Source organism: Centruroides vittatus, unplaced genomic scaffold, assembly GCF_030686945.1.
Source record: "Centruroides vittatus isolate TY-2023 unplaced genomic scaffold, ASM3068694v2 contig_1074, whole genome shotgun sequence".
NCBI classification, from domain to species: domain Eukaryota; kingdom Metazoa; phylum Arthropoda; class Arachnida; order Scorpiones; family Buthidae; genus Centruroides; species Centruroides vittatus.
Window position 1 is genome coordinate 1,741,982 of NW_027120692.1, and position 21,875 is coordinate 1,763,856.

Sequence of the window (21,875 nt, forward strand, 5' to 3'; positions counted from 1 at the left end):
TAAATGCGGATGACTGATCCTTTTAAAGTTCCCCGCATTTTTCATGAATCTGCGAGGTATATTCAAGGAGTTACAGGGAGGGATGCAGCTGCTCCTGCATAAAACTATACAGTTCTTGACTGGTCGAATTTCGCCCGAAAGCAGATGGGACCTCGAACTTTTGGTGCGGGAACACACCTTGACATTACAAGGATAATTATGATACTGTCAACCCTTCCCTCTATTTGGTAAACCGATTATTTTATAACTACCGTTTATAAAGTAACAAAATTCCGATCACGGAATACGTGTCACATCTTGGATATAAACAATTTATATAATATATGTGAAGGAGCGAATCGTAGAATCTGTTGACAACGTGATTCCACCCCAAATTCGTAACATGGAGGAAAAGCATCTGGAAAGTTTCATTATATAATTAACAAAGAGAATATTTTAAATAGAAATTCCTTTATACGATACAAAGATTCAAACTTAATTTACATAATGTACAAACACGTGTTCGACTCAAAACTATAAATAACAAATCTAATTTTGTTTTGAAAAGTCAATAAACTTCGAGTCATCTTTCTATATATACGTATTTTTTTTAATATAAAAATGCCCACTTTTTTACTATTCGTCTACTCTAATTACATTCATATAAGTTAACCGAAAAAAATGAAACGGAATTTTGTTTCTTTTTTTTAGAAACCAAGAACAATCGGATGTCTGTTGTTAGTTGTAAGGAATATATTAATCAGTGGTGTCTTGAATGTTTTAACTGTAATTTCTGAAGCAAAAAAGACAGTGGACAGATGTTGGATATTCACAATAATTACTTTCTTTGTGTGGCCCTCCATTAAAAATTCATTTTTAAAAGAATGAACGATTAACCGCCGTTGAACGAACTTGTAACCCAGCTTCTACAAGTGGTTCTTGTGTTCTGCACTTTTTCAAACGTGGCGCCATCTGTTAGTACGATTGTAGTAATCTGCAAATCCAACTTTCTATAATATGACCCAGAGAACATCTCCAAATAAAATTTCATTCTATCGTAATAAATTATAATAATTGATTTTCGTTGGCAATAAATGCGTCAGAGGATCTCTAAAAACTGCGCGTGGACCTCATACCATCTTACAATAAACTACGTTTAAGCCATCTGATAACGTTATGCCATATTAAAAAAAATATTTAGAAACAATTTCTAAATTTAATTTAAAATACCTCTACCCTTTCTAATTAATATAAAATAAAAGGAAGAATTTCACTGTCCTCTAAATAAATAGAGTAACACATTCCACCATCTATCAACAGTTTTATGAACTACAATTTTTTTTTTAATTTTATAACAAACATTAATTAAGCAATATTTATTAAAGTATCGTAATTAATTAATTAATTAAATTTGAATAGCATTAACTTTTTTTTACGATTATGGAAAATAAAACTGTAAAAACACGATTTAAGATTCCTCGTATGCATTTTTTTTTTAATGATCCCGTGCACATGTCCAAGTTCCTGCAGCAATTTCTCATTTATTATATGTAGATTGGCAAGATGGATGCAATTACAGAGCGGCGACTTCATAGGATAATTTGCATATTATTTCACGATGATCCTTGACGGATTACAGACGAGTTTTGACTTCCTTGAGATCGGACCGATACCAGGAAGTTCGAACAGACTTTCTGTGAGAATGTTACGTTTATCCTCTGTCGGAACAATAATTTATGTAATAATATACGCATTATTGACGTTATGCAAAATATTCGTATTAAAAAAATTACGGAATTTTATGTAGATTTGATAGTTTTTTTTTTCCTTAGCTTACATTCCATCTCTTGAAAGCCTTGAATGATTATAGAATGTTTAATGAAGTTAACAGAAAAAATAACTATGCTATTAAGTTTTTTAATTACTTTTTTGAGTCATAACTTTAAAATTATGAACAAGTAGAATAATGTCTGTAATTGGCTAAAGGATATCGTTTTTTAAGACAAATAATGAAAGTTGTAGCAAAGAAGGTCAAGAAAAAACGCAAAGAAAATGTCGCCATATTTATTCCTTTTTTTACTCACAGTTATCAGTTTATAGTTGAAAATCTTCATTTTCAATTGAAAAATATATAACAATACGATTACGATACTGATACGAATAATACATTACAATACTTATTCCTCATTGTAGCCTATATGAAGCATCCAAATCTAAAGTGAATTGAAATAGTGTGCGTGCAGTCTCGAAATTTTTGTCAACAGAAATGTTATGTTATATCTAAAACTCGTACCCAATCGGAAATTTCGTTAATATCTGAAAATTATTGATTGATTCGAGATACATTCAATTTTCCACGCTACGCAAAGCTTTTGGCAGCATGGATATGAAATAATTTTGCCACATGCTAGAACTTAAATCTAGCTTTAGGCTACGGCCGTGCACACACGAGCGATTGAGTGATACACATTCAATGACTGTGTTCAGCTAAGACCATCTATCTATAGGAGGCCTTGATTCAGCAGACTCAACGGCAATTCTAATTGAACAGAGATATAGTAGCAGTAACTGATACGAACTGCGAGTTGATGCGAGTGATAGTGGCGTTACAGTAGCTTCTGCTAGTTTATACAAACTTGAAAGGTGAATTTAATTTACTTCATCCAATATTTTTTAAATTTTATTTTGGATATATCTGCTTCTAGTTGCTAATAAGTGTTTTCGAGTGAATTAACGCTGTAATGCACGTCTTCATACGCGTAAAAAATATATACTGTATTTCACTTATGTGGGCGCAGCCATCTTTGATTAGTGGGTAGAGTCCGTAAGTTTCTAAATTTAACACTTATATCAGCAGTGAGTTGTCCGTTGAGTCCAACGAGCTAGAATATACTACATAGAATTACTATGTTCTTAGATACAGAGCTCTTGGTGCAGCGACGGGTGGTATCGACCGCCATTTTACTTTAAGTCAAAACATCGAAGTCTACTGATATACCACATGTTGGACAGGAGTCATTTTAGAATCTATTTTTCTCATCAAAATCTAGATTGTTTTGTTCGCACCCTAGATTTGAGATTTAGGCAATTAGATAAGTGGTATAAATTTAGATTGTTTCATCTCGAATTTAGCTATTTTCTGGATTTTATTTATTATAAAGAAGATAAGATCAGAGTTTAAAATGGTAAGTATAGTACTTAACTCTAAATATAACAACATTTTTATAATCTAAATACGACCCAGGTTTTGAAGGGGTTTACTCTCAGCCATTTGATAGTTTATTTATATTGATAGTATACTCAGGTCAGGCTGTACCATATTCAGTACGTTGTTGATTTTTTGGACAGTGCTTCTTTCTTTTATATAATATAAGTAGTGTTCTTGTGTTTTTAGTTTGGGAAAATTTTGGTTTCAGCTTATGAAAATATTTACAATGAAAAACTACATTTTGACATTTCTCATGTTATGAACTGTATTGTTTAAGTTAAAATCCTTCTAAGAGGTAATAAGAAGTTAATAATTGTAGGAAATGGAAGAAGCGTTGCATTTTCCTATCTAAAATACACAAAGAAAACATGCCAGCAAGTTCAAGAGACTGATATGTAGAAACTGCACCATTAGAATGTACAAATTGTGCACTATATCCATCATTCTGGATAACAAAGTATATTATTATAAACTAACCTTTTGTTCGTTGTTGTAGACAGCAACCATAGATACTGAAGCTGTGAATCCGAAGAGGGATTGGAAAATTATCAATCCGAAATGCATTGTGAAATGGGCGAAATAAAGTGAACTGTTTTAATCTTGGTCTCTGTTAATAGCTGATAATTAAGGAAGGTGATATATATCATTAGTCTTACTATTGGAAAAAATAAATTTTATAAATAACTTTTTATATTTATATTTCAACGGCACCCTATTTTTGGACCGGAGAGGAAAAATAAAAAAATTATCATGCTTTTTAAGTTACCATACTTTTTTAATTCTCTCATGAAGACGGCACCATAGTTGCTAGTACTGCCATCTTGCGGTAAAGTCTGCAAACCATGACTTCGGAGTACGGTCATCTCCAGTAGGTTAAACACGCGATACGAGAGCGGAGAGAGCGACACGACTTCCGATCATCGCGCGATCACCATTTCGGTTAATGTTACTTATGGCAGCGAACATGGCTGCCGTTCCCACTGTTCGTGCTCCCGACTGACCTCCCGGAGGGGAGCCGCCGGCAGGCCGCCATGTGCTAAACGTCACTAGTTATTGATTCACGGTAGTTCTTGAACAAAGTAAAAAAAAGGGGGGGAACGTCTTCTAAAGGCAATTTTAACGGCAAGCGACGCGACTCCCGATCGCGATAGCGAAGCCGACTTAGCGGAGAGAGCGACGCGACTCCCTATCATCGCGCGATCGCTGGAAAAAAGTATGATAACTTTATTATTTTTCGTCTCCGGTCAAAAAGTAGGGTATCGTTGAACTCGTCTCGGTCTCCTGAGTTCAGATATATACTCAAAGACCCGAAATTCCATAGGTGGTAATCTATAGTATCCCCAAATCGTCATTAAGTCCGACCCTACTGGAGATACACACGATCCCTTTTATCTCACCACCCCTCGACCTCTAACCACAAAAATTTAATGGTATAAATGTCCCTAATACACAAACCTCTCTGCAAAATTTCAGATATTTTCAAAAAAACCACAGTGGTTATTAAGCTTCAAACGGGGTGAATAAAATCGTGCCCCCACACATTCAAATATGAAAAAAACCGATTTTTTATAGATAAAAAACTTAAAGTAATTTACATTTATTTTTAAATTTTGGTACAATATTCTTACGGATATATTAAAAATTTTGTACAAAAAACTGAAGTTTGTACAGTAAAACAAATTAATATAACAACTTAGGACAAGATAATACAAAATAAAATACACAATAATAATCATTTTTTGACAAACGCGAATAATTAATTACATCTTTCCAGGATTTAAAACTTGTCAAATACTTTTTGCTGCTTGCTTCAAATTTCACACAATGAAAGAAAGACGTATCTCCAATTTTCACACTTGCATACTATAATTCAGTGATTCTCAAAGTGGGGGTCGCGAAAAATATTTGAGGGGTCGCTGAAAAATTGATGCCAGATCAATTTTTTTTCACATATTTTACAAATTTACTATGGATTCATGTTTAGAGTTAATAAAATAAAAAAAAATATATAAAATAATTTTTACTTAAATAAAATGCACATATAAATAATAAAAACAATATAAATATTTTAATACGAGCCTAATATTCATAAATTTGTGCGCTATTGGGGAATCCCCGAGTTCCACTCTCAGCCTAAACTATGATAGAACAACATTGTCATTTGGAACGGTGTTCGCTAGCAGCGTTGCGTCTGTAGGCAAGTCGAGTTAGAAATACAGTAGAGCTGTAACCCATCAACCGAAAGCTTTTCAGTCGGCATATTTAAATTTCCGCTAGTGCTGTGGCGCGTCAATATTTGGCTATGTCTTGGGCTACTCCAATATTATTTTAGTTGGTATGCGTTTTTAGCTGGCAGCACTGGAGCGACCATGAGAGGGTACTTAACCCCAAGGTCCTAGAATATATTCTAGGACCTTGACTTAACTCCCTCCCTCCAGGATGTTTTCCTACACATACTCATTGTTCGGGGGTCTTTTGAAATTTTTAAGTGCAAAAGCGGTGTCGCGGACCAAAAAGTTTGAGAAACGCTATAATTAATACAAATTCTCACAGGATCTGTTATTAGTCTGCTGTTATACGTCAAAATATAACTTTGACCACATCTCAGCTGTAGGATTAATCATTTTACATGATAATATATGTCCATAAACAAATAATCCTCACACATAATTTGTTTTAAAAATACGATACAATTGAAAATGCTTGTTTTTTTCCAACAAAGACCAATCTTCTTGTATGCTCTGTTCGCAGTAACACTTTTATAATTAATGTTTGATAAGTTTCGATCAAATGAGGATCTTGTGACAACCATAGAAATGAAAAATCGTGTCCATCTAACATATTTTTCAATGCCATCATCCAATTATATGTATAATTACCCATCATTGAACATATTTTATACAGGGATTATAGTTAAATTGTTATCAGTTAAGTTAAGTAGGATATCGTAACCTTTGATTAAAAAATTTTTAAACAAAATTAGGTATTATGCAAGTACTTTGGTTTACTTTTTTAATGTCATGGTTTTGCATTGATGAGGATATGGATTTAGGTAAGGTTAGTGTTGGAAGTTCTAATTTCTCTAATAAAATAGTGTTTAAATGTAAGCAGAATTTAAAATCTGCTACTCATTAGCACCCCTCCTTCATTAACTCGCACATCTGCGATTATCGAGAATTTGGTGACTGAGGGGTCACGAAGGGGAAGGAAGAGCTTGGTCAGGGGATAGAGGAGAGAAAGGTCCACATATGTGCACCTTTCAGACTGGACATATGTGGAAGGGACGTTGAATTCATCTGTGCTTGTGATCGCCTTTCTTTTTAGTTCAATTGTTGTATTATTAAAATTTGTAATATTACATTAGATACCAGACATCTGTTAGTAATTTGTTCAATTCTTCTTCCATCTTTTTGGTGTTCGCTGGATCTTGGCAGGTCATAGTATTCTTAGATCTTGGTTGCTTGCTGTTGTTCTCTTTACTATATGTATTTTCTTAGCATATGGTTGCTGTTGAGAACAAACCACACAGGAACACTTTTAGTGCAGAAAGGTCGGTTTATTGATTGGAAAGGATATGTATTTCGGGCTTAATGCCCCTCTTCAGTCCTATTATAACAGATTTATCAGCAAAAATTTATTACAGAGTTACAGATTTACCGATTGTATTGAAATATTTAGGATACGCGTACAAAGGTTTATACAATTAAACATAATTACCTGAGATTATAGTAACAGTTAGGACAACACGACTCGTGAGATGACATAAGTGAAAAAAGGGGAGAAAAGTGGAGTTAAAAGAATTTTAGCTCCACCCTTATACACATTTAAACAGTATAACAATATGTGTTAAAATAAAAAGGGGGATAAACTTAAATATAAGATTAAGTAAATAATTAAGAAACGGAATTTTTGTAAAATTAATAAGGGGTGAAAAATAATTAAAGGGGTGAACCTGTGGGGTAAAAAATAATTCCGATGAAATGTACAAAAAGCATAGACCAGATAGTAGAGGTTAAAAAGATGTGAGTATTCCCTGTATCGTTCAATGAATGTTTGGTGTGTTGAATTACACAGTGGGATACGAAGGAGGGAGGGAGGTAGTACATATTAATGGGCTTTGCTACTTAGTAAGGAATGGTTGCCAGATGTCATTGATGACTGCACCTGTATTTAGATTCATTCTGTGTTTTTCATTTGTTTTGATAATTTCAATGTGTTCATAAAATTTTCTTTTAATAATATTGTTTTTCTTTTTTTAAGAATTTTGGCGCTGTCGAGTGAGATCTCGCAGCCAGCTTGGTTGCAATGAGTGGCGACTTCTGAGTTGGTGTAATCATACTTCACCGCTCTTATATGCTCTTCTATACGGGCTTTTAACTTTCTGCTAGTTTCACCTATGTAATAGTACTGTAAACAAGATTATTATTTAATAAAACGCAGTATTACTATTAGTTTGTTCTTTGATTTTTAAGAAATTTTTGATTTTATTGTTTAGTGTGGGTGCTAAAATGATATTACAGTATATGGTGTTAGTATTCTTTGGATTTTTTCAAAAATAGTAGTAGTATAATCTAATTTTTTGTAAATTATTTTTCTCTTTGGTTTGGGTTAACCTGACCAGTGGTTGTGTAGCCATTTGTTGATAATTCTGTTTGGGTAGTTATTTAATTGAAAGGTGCGATAAATTTGATCTATTTCTATGTTATGGTTAGTAGTATCACTTGTACGTGTTTTGATTTTGCTGACACAAAAGAACATATTCAATATGTATATTGAATATGTTCTTTTTAATATACATGGGTGTGCTGGAGTAGTAATTGATTACTTTACTGACGTCACAGGGTTTTATATATTTTTAAAAGGTAATGTGATGTCTAAAAAATTAAGTTTGCTGTTATTTTCATTTTCTATTTCGAAACATATATTCTTCTGGATATTGTTGGCATATTGAAGTATGATTTGAGAGTTTGTCGTCGTTTATAACAACGCGTCGAATTTGTTTAGTTAATAATTATTTTATTTGTAATAAAGGCTTCTTTAGACAATTAGATGGGCTGTTGCATCGGTCCAAAACTCGCTGAACTGTGCATGATTAACATCGACAATATTATCCAAAAACTACAAGGTATAATGTTCTACAACCGTTATGTTGATGACTGCTTTGTTGTTTATAACAATGTTATCTAATTGTCTAAAGAAGCCTTTATTACAAATAAAATAATTATCAACTAAACAAATTCGACGAGTTGGGCTATCCATTTGTCACAGTTTAAATAATTTAATGTATATATTATAAACTTTTTTTGGATGGAGGGATACATGTTTTTTATATCCAGGCTCAACATTCTCATATATTTATTTATATTGAGATTTTGGATATTTTTTATGAACTGGTCAGAGTTTTTAATGCTATTAATTGAATTATCAAATATATTTAGTTTACTTTAAGGAATTTCTCTAGTTGTAAAGAACATAAAATATATAAATTAAAAAGCAGTAGGCTCAGAATCTCACCCTGCAAAACTTCAATGTCAATACCAAATGAATCTGTCGTTTCAGCTAAAATCTTTACTCTTTCACTGCCTTTGGAGTATATATCAATTACATGGGCAAGAAACAGTTTATTCATACGCATTCTTACTAATAGATACCATAAAACTATGATTGACGGTATCAAAAGCAGATCGAAAGTTACAAAAACAGCATATAGTTTTCCTCTTATTTTGCAATTTCAATTGCACCAATGCATTTAATACGCGTACAAATGTTTGATCCTGGCAAGATCAGCCAGGTCGAAAACCTGCTTATTGAGTTGGCTTACGCAAGTGTTTTTCGGGATCGTTTCACGTTCACAAACGAGAATGTTGGTAATTGTTAATGTGGTTGGAAAAGTGTCATCCCCAGTGGCGCAATTGGTTAGCGCACGGTACTTATAAGCAGTACTTGTGAGTTATGCCGGGGTTGTGAGTTCGAGCCTCACCTGGGGAACGTGACAAATTCTTTTTTAAATTGCCTTTCGCTGTCGGCTAATTAGTTGGGCTATAATAATGAACTGAATTTAATTAAATTGAATATTCGTAAGAATGATTCTAAGTTTCTAAATAAGAATCTAAATTTAATTTCGAAACTTGAGGCTTAATGATATGGCTTAATGCAACTGGTATATCCGACGAGGCGAAATGCTTTCGGGTCAAAAGTGTGGACGTTTATACACCTACATTTTTTTTTTTTTTTTTTTTTTTTTGAAATTGCACCCAATTATTCAATATATTAAATTAAATAAAAATCTTACTAATGTGAGGTAGATAATAATAATAATAATAAACACCAGTGATAATAGGCACAAACACTCAGGAATCAATGTAAAACATTTAATAAAACAAAAAGGGTGTACAATAAAAAACGACTACATGAGTATGAGTAATCAACATAAATAACCAAAATGCATTTCGGACTATTGGAAATAGTCCCTGTTCAGTTGGTATTAATTTAAAACGGTTATTATACTTAAAACTACACAAAATAAACAAACAGCTATAGGTATGAGTAATAAACATTAATTGCGTGCAAAAGAGACAGGCGTAAACAGCTTCATAATATTACAAGCTAACTTGACGTAAAGGGTACTAATACAAACAGTTAAAAAATTAGCGGAATAATAGATTAACAGTTATAAAATAATATTATACAAACAAATTATATATACATACCACAACAGTAAAACGAGAGTTGAAGGTGCATTACTACAAGGTGCAGAGCGGTTACGAGGAGGTGTGGTACAGGCAACATCTGGTGAACAAGAGGTGACTAACATACGATACGATTACAAATTATACAACAGTTTTGACAAGATGGAGTGATAACATCACAAAGATATTTTGTTTTTAAAGACATAATTGTGCCATCATATTATCTACTTCCCATTAGTAAATTTTTATTTAATTTAATTATACCAAGGGCTAAATCAATCCTTATAATTATTCAATATATACTTAAGTCAGACAAATTAATAACTTTTACGATTTGTCCCATTAGCTTCCTCTGCTACGCCAATTAATGTATATACATATACAGGGCTGGATTTAACAATCAGAGACCCGTGGGTACAAATACGGTGGGCTCCCTCCCCTTTGAGAGTAGGCAAATTTGATGATTTAGAAAATTTACACAAAATACTGTACGTTCAACTAGATTTCAACTAGGAAGTTGTAAATTTCATTTAAAAACAAGGTTATTGTAAACATACATACATTTTATTGTGTAAAACTAATTATTTTAATTTAACTGAAAAATACCTATGTAAAATTTTTTTCCGAAATTTTCCGATGTTCCATAGGTGTTTCCCGGGTTTGGTTTCTCTGCCTGTGGCCCTCATGATTAGGCCACGCTAGGCTGTCGCGGTAATATTAAAAAAAAATTATGTTTAAACATAGTTTTGTGGGGCCATGGGCACCGGCCCCAAATGCCCTTATGTAAATCCGGCCCTGCACATATATATGTATAGTAAAGAAGATAGTCAGATGCCATATGATATATTATTTTATTTAAAAAACCTTTTATAACGATCCAAAACTACGGTTTAATTATGTTTATTTTGGTTGATTACATACTTTACTATATGCATTTCGGGCTGACTTACATTTTACGATCTCCCTGGGCTCTGCGTCGTCCTCCTCCTCCGGAGATGGTTCTTCCTGTCTCCTTCTACCGTTGACCGGCCAAACTGGCATCGTGACCGAGAGTGCCTGCTCCTTTAACAGACCCTCCACCGTTACCAAAGGTAAGGCCAAGCAATCTCCATGCTTTAAAACACTACGGAGGCTGCCAGCCACCCACTGCGGTTCACATATGAGGAGAACGTTCCCTCATACGTGATCCGCTAGCTCCCCTCACCCAGGCAAATCTGGCATCGAAACCGTTTGGTCTCCTCCTTTGAGCCGAAGAAACGGAGGAGGAAGTACACCACAAGATGGTCTTGTCCCTCCTTCTCTTCCTTGATTATCTGACCCAGGAACCGGCTGTTCCCCCAGGCTAAACCAGCAACCCGGGAGCACTGCCTGGACAGGTATCACCCCATCACAAACATCCGGGAGGAGAATTCTCCCCTTTCGATGTCGGGATGACGGTTTGCCAAGTGGCCCGGAATGTCCATCCGGGAGCCCTCCCACCAACACCCCGAGTCCAAGATTAGGCAGGGGCACGATCGAAAGGCACAATTTCTCTCATGAGTTCTCATGTCTTGCATAGAGAGGAACTCACGGCACCTTGGGCACACAATGTGTCCATTTACGCACAGGATGATAGGTGGCGTCACCCTCTCCCAGCAGACCGGCTATGGTGACCGCCATTTCCCCCAGGTCCGTCCCAACCGGTCGGCCGGCACTATTCCTCTTCTCCACCTCCTTTCTTCTTCGACGAGGCATGGCTTTCTCCTTCCCCTCTACAAGAAAAGAGAAAAAGATTGAAGTCCATCGATCTCCCACACGATTTTCGCGCTCGCGGCCTCCCAGACTGATTAAGGTCTCTCAATGATTTTTTTTTTTTTTTTTTTGCGTTTGTATGCAGTGCTCAACCTTTACAATTTATAACAGACATAAAAGAGACTCTCCCTTTGCTGTGACCTATTTTTCGTTCGGTTCACAGGGTGATTTATATCGGGGGAGGCCAACGCGACAATTTCCTGAGTTTCTTACACGCAAAGAAATTATTTACAAAAAAAATGTTACGGTCTCTTCGATGATGACCTCTTCTCAAAGAAAAGAGACCATTATTCACATCGAGTGAATAGACCGAGAGGAACTGATGATAATTGGGGATCTCTCTGGCATTTCTGATCCGCCGACCACCTCTTTCGCGCTCGAATTGATACCCGCATCAGTTATAGCTTCCGTGTTAGGGCTGTTTCACATTATGTCCGATCCGACCGATTCTATAATCGGACCGACTAATTACACAGGGGTATCAAACTCAAACTGCTTAAGTGCCAATTTTTTGTCTCGAGTGCGACAGCGGGCCAGATGTTTTAAGCTTTTGTAGCCAAAAATTTTCTAAAAAGTAGCCGACTCAAAAAATTCCTTTTTAATAACCCGAGATTTCACAATAAAATAAAATAAAAGATTTGTACTTTTCCAGCAATAACTTTAATCATAAAACAAACAATTTCGGCCAATTTACAGGCCTGAAGCAGGTCTGCAAACTGATCCGGAAATAAGAATCGTAAGAATCAAAATACAAGCATAAACTGTAATTTACTAATACAGTGGGGGATCGGTTAACGAACACCTTCGCGAAAGATTTTTATGTTCGGGCAACGGACACTTCACAGAACATACAGAAAAAGAAGCACGTAAATAATGAATACCGATTGGTCTTTCCTTGTCTTCAGGCAACAATTCGAAACTTTTCGAAGCGTGGGAGACGTCGACATCGACGCTCAACCCGATATAGGGCTGTTTCACACTATGGGTGCATATACTTTTGGAATCAAACTGATCAAAGATCACTTCGACGTTCAAATTATGTATACAAAGGAACTACAGTAGAGCATCGATTATCCGACTCAATTGGGGACTGGGGTTGGTCGGATAACTGAAAAGTCAGATAACCGAAAAGTATGAAAAAATACATTATTAGTATAGTGTATTAGGCCTGGTTTAAATACTAGCCTCCCTTTCATGGTTGAGCCAGTGCTGCCAGCTAAAACATGCAAAAATTTAACAAAAATAATATTAAAGTAGCCAAGACATAACCAAATATTGTAGCGCCACATCACTAGCGGACATTTGAATTGCCGACTAGAACGCGGTCGGTTAACCGATAAGACGGTTAATCGGGAGTCGGATAATCGATGCTCTACTGTACTGCGATCCGATCAATCTCTGTTTGCGTATACAAACGCCATCTAGGATCAACTGGATCGCGATCAAACTAATCCGAGCGGAGGGTAGGATCGTTTGGATCGGATAAAATAGATTAAAAATGGCGGCTTCCGTGGTTGAAGTTAAGCTTACAGTAAATAACGAAGAAACACGTTTAATTGTTGACAAGGAAACTTATTTAAAACTTATAAATGGCAAGTAAAAACATCATTATTAAAATATCCGATAAACTGAGATGAAAAAATAAGTATTTAGATACAGTATTGAGAGATTGTACAGCAAGAATGTATGACGTGCACTTTCATCTTTTCTGCAAGTTTTATTTTTTAATTTTGTGAAATTTTTATTTAAATTTTATTTTGTGAAAAACAATTTTATTCACAGAGTAATACGATTTAAAAATTCGTACGAATGAGCACAAACTATTTTGTCAGATAAACGATAATTCATAACAGCGTATGTCGTTTAGTACTAACTACAGTTTTAATATCGAGGGATAAAATGAATTATTTTAATTAATTGATCCTTGTTAGTTAACATATACAGAGTTTCAAAGATATTATACGTATAATATTTTTAAAACTCACTATATCTTAACTAACAAGGAGAGACTATTATTAACTAACAAATGTTTGCCGCCATCTTCGATCCTACTTGTATACTTTCCGCCATGGCAGAAGCTATCTGTATCACATGACAAGGACTGATCCGATTTTACTGATCGATCCATACAAAACGAAAAGTATATGCAGCCTATGACCGACCGGTCCGACTCCAAGTCGTGTTGCCATGGCAACAGCAGTCGGCCGACCGACTAGTCGTTCCAGTCGAACAGATTTGAAAAGTCGGGACGGAGCAGTCGGTGAGCTACAACCAATGAGAGCTTCGAAGCTATAACCAATCAGAGTTTAGATTTATCCAATCTACGTCGAAGTTAGAAAATGGCGGAAAGTACAGATTTCTCGGAAGCTTTAATAAACGAAGTCCGAAGATATCCGTGGCTTTATGATATTCGGCGAGCCGATTACAAAGATAATATTAAAAAAAATAATTCTTGGACGGAGATTTCCAAGAAACTAAACGTTAAAGGTATGTGATTGACTATATCTAATAAGTTATCACATTGTAAATGGTCAGCATATATTGGTAAATGTCCAGAAGTACTGCATGTACCAAATATGGTAATATTTTTCAGAATCATTAGTGAAGAAAAGGTGGCAGAATATCCGCGACCAATATAGACGAAAAAGTAAAGAGGAGAATCTTCCTAGTGGTTCTGGAGGTCGCAAGAGACAGCAATGGGCATATTTTAATATGCTCTCGTTTCTGCGACCAGGCATTGAACAAATAAAGTAAGTTACCTTATCTGATTATTTATACTATAATTATCTATTTATTCAATTTTTATAATAAAAAAATACTTTATCAAATATTTTATTTATTAAGCAAAATAAGTTATTTTGTTGAGGAAAAGAAATCTTCACAAAATTACATAAATCTGGGAGAAGCAAACACAGGAAATAATTCAGGTTTGTTTTAAATATATCCTCTTACTTGACAATATTAAGAAATTAATGTTTCATTCTATAGTTTTAGTAATTAAAAATTTAATAATCCCACAATAGATGATATCGTGCAGAGTATGGTAAAAATTAGTTTTAGGAAATAAATGTATACATAGGCAAATGATGTAAAATTAACTTTGACTCTAAAACTTAATTACTGCTTATAAGAAAGATATCAGATTTTATTATTTTTATAAAACTAGAATTTATCAATTACTGTATATATTAACTTATATTAAAGTTTTTTCTGTGCATCTGCTAATGAAAACAGTAAAGTACATTTGTTTAATAGAATAGATAAATGTATTATATATGAAATAACATTTTTCATATCTTGTCCATTTATGCAGAAAATAACTTCTTCACTGTATTTATTTTTTTTATTTTTGGAGAAAAAATTAATATTACAAAAATTTACAGAGTTTATTTGATTGGATAGCTTTACTCAGTATGACTTCTATAAGCATTTAAAACATAAATTGATATATTTTAACTATTTGCATAATACATGTTTACAGCATTTATCTTAAAAATTTTAAATGTTTATTTTACTTTAAATTTTATAGAAGACTCAAATAAATTTGAAAATGTACAGTTAAACACATTCGAAATGCCCTACCCAGAAACCATATTAACCGTAGAAAACGATGACATAGATGACTGCTTAGAGGCTTGCAGTTCAACCTCAAGTTCAAGTGGCTCAAGTAAGTAGATATAATTTAATCTTATCATTTTTTACATTATAAGTTTTCTTTTTCTATAAATGATAATTTGTAATTTTAGGTGGATGTAACAAAAAGAAGAGAAAAAATGATTGGGTGAAAGAATTGTTTGACCTTCTTAAAACTACAAATACTCCCATAGTGCAAACTAAACATGATAGTGATTACTATTACTTCATGTCACTATCAGAACGTTTCCGTGAAATAAAATGTAAAAAGATAAAGAATAATTTACGGAAAACGATTGAAGAAGCCTTTGCAGAAGCAGAGGAATCGGAATAAAAAAGTTTATTTTTATATGTAAATAAAATTTTATATTTTTAGTTTTTTACTTGAATAATTTATTTACACAATTCTGGAGTTGATCCTCTTGTCACAACTTCAGTATGCCAAGGAAGTTGACCTTGTTCGCTCATAAAAAAGTCTTGATATAATTCACGAACTTTCTTTACATGCTATTTTAAAAATAGTGGTAGTAGTCATGTCTGTCATTACTTCATTTGTTTCTGTCTCATTACGCCACTGACCTGGATTTATTACGCCATTAAATCCTTTGGAATCCACATAATTACTTGTGCAATAAGCTCCTTCCTGGGACAGACGTCTTATATCACATATCCTGAGATAATTATGTAGGCATACTGTTGCCTGTACAAATTTTACAACATTTTCAGGATTAGCATTTATAATATTTTTATATATGTGCCACCTGGCTGCTAATATCCCAAATATATTTTCAATAATGTGCCTTGCACAAGACAAACCATAATTGAAGACTGCCCGTCCAAATAGTAGATTCTTACCAGGGCAAGGACGTAATAAATTTGGAAGGAGAGGAAAGGCCTCATCCCCCACAAAACAATATGGAACCTTAATATCTGTACCTACCAATTTCTCATCTGTAGGAAAATCCAATTTTTTTTGTTTGATTAATTTTCCAAATACAGAATTACCGAACACTCCTCCATCACTACAGATTCCGGGTGCATCTATGTCAACAATCGTGAATCTGTATTCAGCATCACATGCAGCCATTAAAATGCTATTTGTACCGTTGTAATTATGATAGACAGAACCAGAATGTTTTGGTTGCTGAATAACAACATGTTTACTGTCTATTGCTCCTAAGCATTGGGGGAAGTTGCAATACACATTAAACTTTTTGCTGATTTCAATAAAAGTTTCTTTATCAGGAATCTGAAATAATAACATTGTTAAATTTGAAATGATATATTCTTTAAAAATTCATAAAAAGTACCTTCAAATATTCACCAGAAAGCACAGTCCATATTGCATCACATACTCGTTTCTCTATGTTATGTGTTGTTGAAACACCAATGCGATAATTTAATGCACATATTTGTTGCTCTCCTCCATGTGCAAGAAATCTGTTTTGTTAGCCAAGAAAAAATTGAATTAATAAAAGTTACAAAAAGTAAACTACTATTTAAAATTAATATGCAGTTCAGTAAACCTGAAGAATTTATGATGATAATGTCTAAGGAAAATCTGAGATACTATTTTCCTTACAGGCAACATTATATAGATTCTTAAAGATTAAGATTTTTCAGATTAACTGGTTAGTGCAATTGTAATTATTTGCAATGTAATATAGAAAAATTGCACTAACCAGTATTATTTGTAAGATCTAATCCACCTGACTTTTATTTTTTAAGCATGGTAAATAAGAATTATAGTTATAGAAATATATTACAATTTATTTTGCTAAACTAAATATAACGTATACAAATGCTTTGTTTTGGAATTATATAGATATTGAAACTTGATTGTAAAGCTGCCTAAATGATACAAACGTTAATGTCAGTGCAAGTTGTTCAGCAGGTGATATGCTTTTCCTATAGGCTGTGTTTTTACAAGTAATTAGTGGGCCAATTTTGCTCAACAATTCATCAAATCTAAAAATACGAATAAATATTATTGAAAGCCATTCATAAGTTCAATTTTCATCTGTTATGTAATTTTGACATTACAGAAATTTAATTTTTTGTGAAAATTTTTAGACATTCATCTGAAAGAGAATAAGAATTTCTATAGTTTTTCTTCTAATGGAAACTTTATCTGGCTTGCATGAAATGTGTTTTAATTAAATACATTATAATAGTTTATTATATATTTGTCAACTTGGACATTAATCGTTAATAAGACAATTATACTGGTGTTAAGCATTTACACAAAAATGAGGAAATTTTTCAGAGAAAACTGACTTTCTTTATTAAGTTACCTGTACTTATACTCAAAGGTAAGCTTAACTAACTAACATTTAGCAGAATTATTCAATCTTTACATTTGAGTAGTTTGTATATAAACTCGTATCTCAGATTATACACTAACGATTTATTAGATTATAAATAAAACATAGAATGCAAAAGCGTCTAAACTTACCTTTCTGGGCTCATCCTGAAATACATATAATATCCCGATTTGCTGCACAAGGCTTCTATATTCGCCCTTTTCCTCTCGCTCCAATAAAATAGGACGAACCCAACACTTTCTTTTCATGCTGTGCTGAACTTCTTATATGTCAGCAAAATCGTTGCACTTCTCTTTATTTCTGTCATAAAGTGTTTGACACCTTCGACATCGTTATTAATGATATACTTGTTTAAGCTTATTAAAAGCGTTGTGTACTTTTTTCTCGCAAATTTTAAAAATTTGCTATCAAAACGTTTATCGAAGAGGTTCGTTGACTGTCTATAACCTCTGCTGTTTATAAAATATTCCAATAGATATTGCTGCCAAAGATATAGCCTGACGATAAATTGTAGCATATTCAGAACTACAATTTCTGGATACAAATGAAATATGTTTTAAAACAATTCGAAATGCACGATCACTTTCCATGACGGCCATGCTTTCTGTTTAAATTGAAAAACTTACCATGATTGGCTAGTGTTTTGATCTGTAACACGCGTTCCGATTGGTCCTTACGAGTCGTCCACCAACATATAATTGTCAGTGTTTCACACTATGACCGACTGGGCCGACCGGTCCGACTCCTAGTCGTATTGCCATAGTCGTATTGCCATGGCAACAGCAGTCGGTCGACCGACTGGTCGTTCCAGTCGGACAGATTTAAAAAGTTAAATATTTGTAGTCGGGTCGGAGCAGTCGGTGAGCTACAGCCAATGAGAGCTTCGAAGCTATAACCAATCAGAGTTTAGATTTATCCGAAGTTAGAAAATGGCGGAAGGTAAAGTTTCTCGGAAGCTTTAATAAACGAAGTCAGAAAATATCCATGGCTTTATGATATTCGGCGAGCCGATTATAAAGGCGACATTGAAAAAAATAATTGGTTAGAGTAAAGCGAAAGGTATCCAGCTAAAAAATAGTCTTAAACTTCATATTAACGAATAGACGTAGACATATCTAAATGTAATTTGATACGCTGAATCGATTGGTATTAAAAAAATATTACTTACGATCAACCGTTTAAAAGTTACGAACGATTTTTTATTTCCGTCTATTTGCTTCGTTTAAGAACAACTTTATTAAGAAATACGCAGGCACTTATCGATATTAACAAAACGAATTACTTTAATTCACCATAATACATTTCATTTACAAGAGAAAGCAACATTAAAAATGCTAAAATGGTGTCGTTAGCCCGCGAACACACGACAACCTTTCATAGACGGCCATGTTTTCTGTTTAAATTGAAAAACTTACCACGATTGGCTAGTGTTCTGATCTGTAAGACGCGTTCCGATTGGTCCTTACGAGTCGGCCACCGACATAATCGTACTCAGTAAATGCTTTTACTACTAGTCGGTCCGATTATAGGATCGGTCCCTCAGTTCAGATATATATACTCAAAGTCCCGAAATTCCACCGGGAGTAATATATACAACAGCCTTAAGTTTAGTGTTTGATGTATAGATGCATTTAGACCAGTGTTTAATTACTTACACGGTCTAAAATCTTCAACCAATGTAGTCCAGCATGCTTTGTTGTTGATTTTCAGCCTCCTATGAATTTGATCCCGTGGCACTCAACAATGTGAAAGATGCAGAAATCGTAGTAAATGACGACGACGAAGAAAGAGATTCATTTGATAGGCACGACCCGCTGCTTGGTCTTGAATCCGAGGAAATATTAATAGCACTAACATCTTAAAATACAAGCCGATACATATCTGAAAAGCTTTATAAGGAGAGTAACTGTCTCTTTTATAAACAAGTCACATAACAAATAACACAAGTTTAATTTCTTTTACATAAAATAACGTATTAATATTAGTTTTAACAACAAAACATTGGAAAATCTAACACGGTGGCTCAGCCGAATTAATAGTAGGCTAGAAAAAAACTCTCTCACTGCACTTAAAGCGCGAGAGTAAAAAAAGTTAGATTTACCCACAGCGCGATGCTTCTACAGCAGTTAGTCGATCTCGATCTACTTTTTGATTAAATTAATCATCCCGCGTAAAGCGGGATTTCAAAAATTGCCTATAGGCTCATTGTAATGTTCCCCTCCACGGTAATCTTTAGTAAAAGGCGAAAGATTATCACGAGAATGAAGGGAAACCTGAGCTCAAGCTAAGAACATCTCGCCCAGGAGACTAGTTCGGACGAAAGCTTTCGTCTCTCTGGTGTCGTTGTAGTTACATTTCTTTCTTCGCAAAAGTTTTAAACCATTTCTCAAATAGTACAGCCATTCGAAATGATCCGTCGAGTTACCGAATATTTCTTACAGACGTCAAACAATAGGTATTTTAACTATTTTTTCCCGGCGTTAAGTAGGAATATTTTAGTAACTTCTGCACAGATGGCGCTAGTCGTCTATAAAACGGCGCGAAGGACGCTCCGGTCGTTATATTTGTAACGCTTTTGTATTTTATTTGAAAATTACAAGCGAACGAATAAAAAAATACCCTTCGAAACGTCCACAAAATATTTTTTTAATTTTTACCTTTATTTTTACGATTACGTCGTTTCTACCGGATTAATTTTATTTGGCCGAATTAATCAAATTTCCATAAAAATCTATGATAAATCGATGATCGGTTAACGAACAAAGTCTTGGAACGGATTATGTTCGTTAACCGATCATCCACAGTATGTCGAAAACACTCATTTTACGAGTACAGTATATGCAAAATCGTGAGAATTATGCAATAAATGATCTTGACGAGACGGACTTTAATTTGAAATTCAAAAGATTAAATAGAGAAAACATAATGTAAACAAGAAATTAAACACAAAAATAAATCAAATAAAATAAATATCTCTAAGTAATATGAATAAATAAAAATAAAAACAAAAACAATAATAATAATAATTGAGTTCAACAATTTTGTTTATTAAGTATTATTTGTTTAAGTACAAAATATCACATTTTCTTTAGTATCAAGATAATAAAAAAATAAACAAATAGCATTATTGAATTGATGTCGCGGGCCAGTCCTCGCCCCCCCGGTCCGTATCTTTGACATGCCTGTGTTAGACTCTACATTTTCAAATTCTTTATTTGAGTCTTCTATAAAATTTAAAGTAAAATATACATTTAAAATTTTTAAGATAAATGCTGTAAACATGTATTATGCAAATAGTTAAAATATATCAATTTATGTTTTAAATGCTTATAGAAGTCATACTGAGTAAAGCTAATCAAATAAACTCTGTAAATTTTTGTTATATTAATTTTTTCTCTCAAATAAAAAACAAAAAAAAATACAGTGAAGAAGTTATTCTCTGCATAAATGGACAAGATATGAAAAATGTTATTTCATATATAATACATTTATCTATTCTATTAAACAAATGTACTTTACTGTTTTCATTAGCAGATGCACAGAAAAAACTTTAATATAAGTTAATATATACAGTAATTGATAAATTCTAGTTTTATAAAAATAATAAAATCTAATATCTTTCTTATAAGCAGTAATTAAGCTCAGAGTCAAAGTTAATTTTACATCATTTGCCTATGTATATGTTACAGTTAAAACCCGTTTTTAGTTAGAACGCGTTTTAACTAGTTGAAACTACTGTAGTTTATACTGGATGTCTTTATTAAAACCCGTTTTGTCTAATTAAAACTAGTTTTAACTCAAATTCATATTTGACTAGCAGTAAATTCTAGTTTTAACTTGACAAAACAAGTTTTAACAAAGACATCCAGTATAAATTAGTTAAAACGCATCCTAACTAAAAACTGGTTTTGACTGTAACATATACATTTATTTCCTAAAACTAATTTTTACCATACTCTGTATGATATCATCCATTGTGGGATTATTAAATTTTTAATTACTAAAACTATAGAATCAAACATTAATTTCTTAATATTGTCAAATAAGAGGATATTTTTAAAACAAATTTGAATTATTTCCTGTGTTTGCTTCTCCCAGATTTATGTAATTTTGGAAAGATTCCTTATCCTCAACAAAATTACTTATTGTGCTTAATAAATAAAATATTTGAGATTTTTAAGATACAAACATGGGTGTGTGTCGGGTGACAATAGTGCAAAGTGAAATTGACACGTAATTGACAAAAGTACA

The 21,875-nt window shown here is 33.4% G+C and overlaps 2 protein-coding genes and 2 non-coding genes across 4 annotated transcripts; 2 read left to right on the forward strand and 2 right to left on the reverse strand.

Annotated features, from left to right (window-relative positions):
* Positions 1-9,084: 9,084 nt before the first annotated feature.
* Positions 9,085-9,175, forward strand: TRNAI-UAU (transfer RNA isoleucine (anticodon UAU)). The gene is given in 2 exon segments: positions 9,085-9,122; positions 9,140-9,175. It is a non-coding gene; the product is annotated as a tRNA-Ile (tRNA).
* A 4,655-nt stretch (positions 9,176-13,830) lies between these two features.
* LOC136973657 (uncharacterized) lies at positions 13,831-15,634 on the forward strand. The gene is made up of 5 exons (XM_067268403.1): positions 13,831-14,154; positions 14,261-14,417; positions 14,512-14,594; positions 15,197-15,334; positions 15,414-15,634. Exons 1-5 carry the CDS (start codon positions 14,007-14,009, stop codon positions 15,632-15,634), a joined length of 747 nt encoding a protein of 248 aa, XP_067124504.1. The 5' UTR covers positions 13,831-14,006.
* Positions 15,625-18,317, reverse strand: LOC136973046 (uncharacterized). Its single transcript, XM_067267736.1, has 3 exons — positions 17,756-18,317; positions 16,611-16,740; positions 15,625-16,549 (listed from the first exon to the last, which is right to left on the reverse strand). The coding sequence occupies exons 1-3, from the start codon at positions 17,779-17,781 to the stop codon at positions 15,788-15,790; spliced, it is 918 nt and encodes a 305-aa protein (XP_067123837.1). The 5' UTR covers positions 17,782-18,317; the 3' UTR covers positions 15,625-15,787.
* A 1,470-nt stretch (positions 18,318-19,787) lies between these two features.
* On the reverse strand, positions 19,788-19,905 carry LOC136973712 (U5 spliceosomal RNA). Its single transcript, XR_010880541.1, has one exon. It is a non-coding gene; the product is annotated as a U5 spliceosomal RNA (small nuclear RNA).
* Positions 19,906-21,875: the final 1,970 nt, after the last annotated feature.

Excerpts from the sequence above, each read along its gene's own strand:
- LOC136973657 (XM_067268403.1), top strand. The coding sequence starts at position 14,007 with ATGGCGGAAAGTACAGATTTCTCGGAAGCTTTAATAAACGAAGTCCGA. Across the intron at positions 14,155-14,260 it reads CAAGAAACTAAACGTTAAAG|AATCATTAGTGAAGAAAAGG; the intron begins GTATGTGATTGA and ends AATATTTTTCAG. Across the intron at positions 14,418-14,511 it reads CCAGGCATTGAACAAATAAA|CAAAATAAGTTATTTTGTTG; the intron begins GTAAGTTACCTT and ends TTATTTATTAAG.
- LOC136973046 (XM_067267736.1), bottom strand. The coding sequence starts at position 17,781 with ATGTATTTCAGGATGAGCCCAGAAAG. Across the intron at positions 16,741-17,755 it reads TTCAGGATGAGCCCAGAAAG|ATTTCTTGCACATGGAGGAG; the intron begins GTAAGTTTAGAC and ends CTAACAAAACAG. Across the intron at positions 16,550-16,610 it reads TTTCTGGTGAATATTTGAAG|ATTCCTGATAAAGAAACTTT; the intron begins GTACTTTTTATG and ends TTATTATTTCAG.